Consider the following 7522-nt stretch of genomic DNA (forward strand, 5'->3'; position numbering starts at 1 on the left):
TTTGTCTTCAAAATTTCTTCAGCGACGTCTGGCGATGAATTAAGGGATCTTGTTGTTTCTACCGGGATATTCGAGAAAAACCGCTCAAAATGATCTGCCACTTGACGGTCGGAACTTACTAAAGTGTCAGCAATTCGTAGGTTGTAGTGCGGATCCTTCAGTTTACGTTTTCCAGTTTCATTGCTGATAACTTGCCATACAGTTTTGACTTTATCGCTGGAATTTAGGATCTTTTTCGACAAATAATCGACTTTAGCGGCGACTTAGAATAATTCTTGACGTACTCCAGAAATTCCGGTCTTTTATCAGTTGCCTTTAAATCATATAAGTCGTAGAGCCGGCGTCTTTTCTCGTGAATATCCGGTGTAGCCCAGTCGCTAAATTTAGTCTTGGCCTTGCCTTGCACCTTTTTCTGAATGAAACAGGCATCAAATTCCTTTTTAATACAATTAAACAACTCGGAACTCAAACAGTCAGGGTTTTCCTGGGTACATGAAAGACAACATAATTGTTTAGTAATATTACGATTGAATAAACCTAGGCGACTTTCGGAAATCGGCCTGCACAAAGTGTCTTGAGGAATTTCTTCAGTTTTCCCGCTGAAAGAAGCTTTTAGTCCACAGTGGTCAGAACATAGGTTGTTAATAACAGATTTACTAATCGCGTCATTATTACTAAAGATGTTATCTATACATGTAGCACTGGTTGCTGTGACTCGAGTGGGCTCACAAAATAAATTGACTAAATTGAAGGATTTGAAAGTATTTAGTAACCTTCCACATAATGACGAATTTTCTAGCAAATTAATATTGAAATCACCACATACAATTATATTTTTATGACTTCCAAAAACACTACTAAGTACTTCATCTATGACTGATTCGAATAAGTTATAGTCTGCCGATGGGGGCCTGTACACGCATATAATTATAAATTGTTCCAATTCAACACAAGAAAGTTCTATAAGGCGTTCCACAGACATGTCAACAATGTCTTTACGCTCCTTACTTTTTAAATTATGTTTTACCATTATCAATGACCCGCCGCGATTGCAAGATCTCCTAAAAAATGAACTTACTATACTATGATTATTGAAATTAAACATAAATTCATGACCTTTAAGCCAGTGCTCAGTTATACAGAGAATGTCAATATTCGAGTACTGTATAAACAAATCAATTTCGTGTTCCTTACAGGTAAATCCTTGGATATTTTGATGAACTAAGTTCAATAAATTGGTTTTACCAAACATACTAGCATCACAGTGATCAATAGGAACGGAGCCGGCTGGTGCACACGTTGTCGTAGCGGTTAGTTTAAATTCAAATCACCAGGCGGCTCCATTTCAAACCCTACGCTACCAAGGCGTATAATACTACGTGACTTAAGGCTATTAGACGCCATGCTAGCCACGACGGGGTCTTCAATATTATATGCTAACAGGTTAGCACACTCTACTAGACATCTTCTCGGTAGGTAGGTTCTTTTATGGGGCATAACAAAATCTTCTATAAATTTATTCGTATCAAAATACGAAATCGTACTACTGTACAAGGAAAGGTTATACAATAAAGAATTGTAATGAAATACCCGCTTATTGACCTTGCTCGACATTCTATAAGGGAGCGCACAGATAATTATTTTAGCAACCTCTCCCCGGTCAATCGCCGACAGCGTAGCGGATAATTTTAAGATATCTCGCTTAGTACAGTCTACACTATTCCCTAATAAAACTACAAGCGTCGAGTCGCGGTCAAACTCGCCCGCAGAAATACATTCGATCAGACGATCGACAGAGGCCCCCGGGTGACAGTCGTTGATGACGCCCTGCGACAAGCGCTGCGCCAGCAGCACGCCGAGGCCGGCGCCCACCTCGTCCGAGTACAGCACGGTGCGGCGCCCGGGCGCGCACGGGCGGCGCGGCGGCGAGGGGAGGCGAGGCGATGATGGCGCTGGCGAGACAGGGCGAGGCGGGGACGGCGCAGGCTCGACATAGGTCAGCAGCGATAGAGCCAGCTTGACTAGGCTCGGCGGTGAAGGAGTTTATAAGTTTTATTACACAGTTATAATGAGCTACATAACTAAATACTACAAACAATATCACACGCGTTGGTTAGGTTACGGAACTCGCGAGAGCGGTAAACGTCAGGACGAGTGACGTGACCGTACGCTAGAAGTGTCTGGCTCGTACTGCGTTGGCGGCGCCGCTCGACTCGAGGGGCGCGCGCGGGCATGTCGGCAGTTCTCGGAAACTCGGTGTTTGCCAAGGCCGTTAGTTATAGAGATGGGAAAACCGTGTGGAACATGAGCTCGCCTCAGCGTATTAATGTCACTTATTTTTATTTAAGTATTTTTCTATCTGACAGTTTCCATTTGACAGGAACAAAATGAACGAATGAACGAATGATTTTGGCATAAAGACCACACTTTATGTCACTTTGTGTCATGTGTCGACCCTTCCCCATTTCTGGTAACTGTGTCGACACGGCGACGACTCTGCGACTGGAATTGTGACCGAAACAGACGGTGTCGACACAAGATGTGTCAACACCGCGTCGTAACGGCGACTGGAAATGGTTGTATGGGACGTGGCAAGCGGGGCGATGAGCGAATGACTGGTATGAACCTGTTTGTTTTTGATGTACGCCGCTGCCGCGCGAAGCATTGACATCCGTTATAACTTCCGTTTCAAACATAACGGAACCGGAACAGAAACGGATGTGTAATACCAAACGGAAGTTCCGCCTTAACGGAAACGGAACCGGAGCTCCGTAACATCCCTGATCCCGATACATTTTTACTTTTCGATTGGCGTTTGTCAGCAATGTGAATGTCATGTGATGACGACGACGACCGTTAACCGACTGTCTAAAGGCTGTTATCAGACGTTGCAACAAATGACTTGCAATTTTAGGAAATTGCTGCTAAAAGAAGGAGCAAGGAATTCAATCGATCGTGTTGCTAACCGACGTTTGGAGAGGCCATTAAGGTCCCTTTGAGTATTATGTTAATAATGGAGTGGAGTTTTTTTGTGTTCGCAGAAGAATCGACGACGGCATGGATGGCGCTGTACTGGCTGCTATTCAACGTGGCCCAGACGGTGGCCCTCGTCATCACCGTGCTGTACTGGCTGCTGCTGTACGACCCCGGTACGTAGGGGGTGTGGGGTGGGGGTGGAACTGTTCAACGTGGCGCAGACGGTGGCCCTCGCCATCACCGTGCTGTACTGGCTGCTGCTGTATGACCCCGGTACATAGGGGGTGTGGGGTGGGGGTGGAACTGTTCAACGTGGCGCAGACGGTGGCCCTCGTCTCGTCATCACCGTGCTGTACTGGCTGCTGCTGTATGACCCCGGTACGTAGGGGGCGTGGGGTGGGTGTGGAACTGTTCAACGTGGCGCAGACGGTGGCCCTCGTCTCGTCATCACCGTGCTGTACTGGCTGCTGCTGTAATATGACCCCGGTACGTAAGGGGTGTGGGGTGAGGGTGGAACTGTTCAACGTGGCGCAGACAGTGGCCCTCGTCTCGTCATCACCGTGCTGTACTGGCTGCTGCTGTAATATGACCCCGGTACGTAAGGGGTGTGGGGTGAGGGTGGAACTGTTCAACGTGGCGCAGACGGTGGCCCTCGTCTCGTCATCACCGTGCTGTACTGGCTGCTGCTGTAATATGACCCCGGTACGTAAGGGGTGTGGGTGGGGTTGGAACTGTTCAACGTGGCGCAGACGGTGGCCTTCGTGTCGTCATCACCGTGCTGTACTACTGGCTTCTGCTGTAATATGACCCCGGGCCCGGTACGTAAGGGGTGTGGGGTGGGGGTGGAACTGTTAAACGTGGCGCAGACGGTGGCCCTCGTCTCGCCATCACCGTGCTGTACTGGCTGCTGCTGTATGACCCCGGTACGTAGGGGGTGTGGGTTGGGGGTGTAAATGTTCAACGTGGCGCAGACGGTGGCCCTCGTCTCGTCATCAGGTCATCACCGTGCTGTACTGGCTGCTGCTGTAATATGACCCCGGGCCCGGTACGTAAGGGGTGTGGGGTGGGGGTGGAACTGTTAAACGAGGCGCAGACGGTGGCCCTCGTCTCGCCATCACCGTGCTGTACTGCCTGCTGCTGTATGACCCCGGTACGCAGGGGGTGTGGGTTGGGGGTGGAACTGTTCAACGTGGCGCAGACGGTGGCCCTCGTCTCGTCATCAGGTCATCACCGTGCTGTACTGGCTGCTGCTGTAATATGACCCCGGTACGTAGGGGGTGTGGGGTGGGGGTGGAACTGTTCAACGTGGCGCAGACGGTGGCCCTCGTCTCGTCATCAGGTCATCACCGTGCTGTACTGGCTGCTGCTGTAATATGACCCCGGTACGTAGGGGGTGTGGGGTGGGGGTGTAACTGTTCAACGTGGCGCAGACGGTGGCCCTCGCCATCACCGTGCTGTACTGGCTGCAGCTGTACGACCTCGTTTTTTACTTACATATTATTTTTATTACACAACACAACCGCAGACTTCGCGATTATCGTTGAAATCTTCCGGAAAAGACTAATAAGTAGGTAATAGATCTCATAAGGTCACATAACTCGCATGTCACTACACCTTATTATAAAACAGATCCCCGCCGCGTCTGTCTGTATGTTCGCGATAAACTCAAAAACTACTGAACGGATTTTCATGCGGTTTTCAACTATCAATAATAATAATTGTTGAAGATGGTTTCGTCTATAATTTGGGCATATTCGCCGCTACCGCTCGTGTTTGCAGAGACGACGGTGTACCCCACGGCGGAGGCGCTGGGGCGCGACGTGGCCACGCACGCGCTCAACTCGGTGCTTACGCTGGCCGAGCTGCTAACTGCTCGGACCCCGGCGCGCGTGGTGCACGCATGGCAGCCGCTGCTGCTGGCAACAGGCTACGTCGCCTTCAGCGCCGTCTACTACGCAGCCGGCGGCACTAATAGGTATGTAAGTGTATAGCTAGTCTGGTATTTACATCCTTGATTTCAATTATGCGTCTTACGTGCACAATCCGCCGTATCGAATAAACCTAATAACTACCTACTGTTACATTTACAGGTTCGGCGAATCATTCATCTACCCGATGCTTGATTGGTCGGCGCCGGCGGCGGCGGGCACTGTGGCGGGCGCGTCGCTGGCGGGCGCGCTGGGTTTGCATCTCCTCGTGTGTCTGCTGGCGCGCGCGCGCTCCGCCGCGGCCGCGGTGCTGCTGCGCCCGGGGAAACGGGACCGAGACCGAGGGACTCAGCTACCGTGAGAGCTGTGTAAAGGCCTATGGAGCGACAACTCCTTTTATGTTTATGTAAACATAAAATAGAACGTACCTACGGCACGGTCATAACAAATGTACTTAGCTATAATTTAAGCCATAAAAATCTCAACAAATACCCGCCGGCCACTAGCTGCCAGTTTAACTTTAGTTCCTGGATACGAAAGTCGAAATCATCCCGCGACATAGCGCCAATTTTTTCGTTTTTTAAAATAATATTTTATGTAGGTATGTTAATCTGTAAAGGTATGCCTTCAGTACCTGAAAATATATTATATTAATTTGAAAATAATTAAAAAAATATCCGTTCCGAGGAACAACTGTAAAGTTCCGTCATTGTACGAGTAAAGGCGATCAGCGTAGAAGTGGCCAAGGCCGTGGAGGACGCAAGCGGCACGAGGTGCGGCTCGCGGCGCTCGCCGCTTGCGTCCAATCAGCGGCCTTATACCAAGATGCTAAAGAAGAGACGCGCTTAGCAGGTTACTCGCACAATGACATTGCCATTTGACTGACAGCCGGCATTATGGCCGGGACAGCAATACAATCACGCGCCGGCGCGTGCCAGAGATAGAGATGGGAACAGGCGAGTCAATGTATGTACCTACCTAAGTACCTTTTCAAACGTGTTTTTTATAACCCAGACACAACATGTATATTGCCCCACATAGTCCAATTGATCTGTCATTCAGTTAGGTAAGTATAGGAATTTATTTTTCACCTCAGCAGCTCGAACAAGGGTACTTTGCTTCTTAAAAACAGTGAGCAAAATGCGATTTTGCTCACTGAGTAATTTTGTCTCACTCAGTGAGCAAAATCGCATTTTGCTCACTAAGGGTCTCACTCAGTGAGCAAAATCGCATTTTGCTCACGGAGTGAGACAAAATGACATTCAAGTGACCTTTATAGTCAAATGTCATTTCAACAAGTTCGATATGTGGGTTCTATTATCTCTGTCCCTCTAGGTATGTTCTCACTGCTTAGGGTGAAAAATTTTGTGTACTACACGAGATCAAAGTTATTTACATCTCGTGCGCTTTTGAATCCCTTACTACGCTCAAGATTCTAAATTAGATTCACTCGCTACGCTCGTGAATCTATTATAGAATCTTTCGCTTGCACGGGACTCAAAATAAGCACTCGAAGAAATATCAAACTTTGATCTCTTGTTGTACAAATAACTATTGTATTCACAATTTTATTCCGACGTAAACAATTAGACATGTACCATCGGTCAAATCTTACAAAAAAATATCCTAAAAAAACAATGCGTAATGTACCTAGTTTTGTATTTATTATATGTTGTTTAGAGGCCTTAGAGGAATGTGAAACAATGTTTTGCAAGCAAAAAAAGAAGTTCTGCTCCCTGTGTAACTTGCGAATTCTGCGTAATTTGACCGATCTAATGGAGGAGCCAGTAAAAGTTATTGAGGGATCTTCGGTATAATTTTCAGTACGATTCCCGATTCCTGCTCCATCTTCGCATTCGAACGCTTTGATATGTCGTCTCCTGCCTCTGACTCTTATGGAGACGACTCTTATTAAAGAAATTTGGACTTTAACTTTCAGCCAGCAAATTATTTGTGAATATGCCTTTCTCCATTTATCATTTAGTTTTGATGCTGTTTTCTTTAAGAAAACAACACCACGTACGTTGTACGTAGGGACGTATTCAGTCCCTAGGGCTCCATCACATGAAATGACTAGTGGTGTAAAGGAGGCTCTTAGGTCCTCTGTTGCTCTGTCGTATTTTAGATGTTTCTCTCGGCTGTGTCTCTTTGCAGTTTTTTGCCAGTTCAGGTTGCTATAAGAAGAAGCGTCAGCATTTATAATATGAATTTTCTCAACTGATTTTTACGCCTACGGCCCTAATCTTTTAAACAAAGGCCATTGTTTCTTTTGTGTGAGCGGTCGGCTCCCGTTGGCAAAGCAACAATGTCGTTTATAAAGCAACTGTATCGTGATAATATTAACGTTCAAATCTATGTAACAGCACATACGAGTTAACATGTTATGGTAATGCAGGACGATCGACCACCTCATACGTAGGCGTAGGAGGTAGGGTAGGCGAGCCCTCATATTAAATTAATACATACTTAGATTTGAACCTTAATACTATCACGATACAGTTGCTTTTTAATTAAAGGACATTGTTGCTTTGGCACTTGGCTAATACGGGAGCTAAACCATTCGCATAAAAGAAACAATGGCTTTTGTTAAAAGCTTAGGGTAAAAACCATTTGAGAAA

The 7522-nt window shown here is 46.9% G+C and overlaps 1 protein-coding gene and 1 long non-coding RNA gene across 3 annotated transcripts; one reads left to right on the plus strand and one right to left on the minus strand.

The window, feature by feature from the left end:
• Nucleotides 1-3022: 3022 nt before the first annotated feature.
• Nucleotides 3023-5299, plus strand: LOC134789449 (protein rolling stone-like). 2 transcript variants are annotated; one of them, XM_063760033.1, is made up of 3 exons: nucleotides 3023-3149; nucleotides 4756-4951; nucleotides 5067-5299. In XM_063760033.1, exons 1-3 carry the CDS (start codon nucleotides 3062-3064, stop codon nucleotides 5263-5265), a joined length of 483 nt encoding a protein of 160 aa, XP_063616103.1. In that variant the 5' UTR covers nucleotides 3023-3061; the 3' UTR covers nucleotides 5266-5299. The 2 variants fall into 2 exon arrangements, 1 of the variants encoding a protein (XP_063616103.1); XR_010144067.1 differs by lacking the exons at nucleotides 3023-3149; nucleotides 5067-5299 and adding an exon at nucleotides 3182-3249 and having other exon boundaries at nucleotides 4756-4812.
• Nucleotides 3166-4792, minus strand: LOC134789450 (uncharacterized). Its single transcript, XR_010144068.1, has 3 exons — nucleotides 4763-4792; nucleotides 4390-4465; nucleotides 3166-3279 (listed from the first exon to the last, which is right to left on the minus strand). It is a non-coding gene; the product is annotated as an uncharacterized LOC134789450 (long non-coding RNA).
• Nucleotides 5300-7522: the final 2223 nt, after the last annotated feature.

Source organism: Cydia splendana, chromosome 4 (assembly GCF_910591565.1).
Source record: "Cydia splendana chromosome 4, ilCydSple1.2, whole genome shotgun sequence".
NCBI classification, from domain to species: Eukaryota; Metazoa; Arthropoda; class Insecta; order Lepidoptera; family Tortricidae; genus Cydia; species Cydia splendana.

What these genes read in the sequence shown, in the direction of transcription:
- LOC134789449 (XM_063760033.1), top strand. Translation starts at nt 3,062, where the DNA reads ATGGCGCTGTACTGGCTGCTATTCAACGTGGCCCAGACGGTGGCCCTC. An exon ending in GCTGCTGCTGTACGACCCCG is followed by an intron (nt 3,150 to 4,755) that starts GTACGTAGGGGG and finishes TCGTGTTTGCAG; the next exon opens with AGACGACGGTGTACCCCACG. An exon ending in GCAGCCGGCGGCACTAATAG is followed by an intron (nt 4,952 to 5,066) that starts GTATGTAAGTGT and finishes TTACATTTACAG; the next exon opens with GTTCGGCGAATCATTCATCT.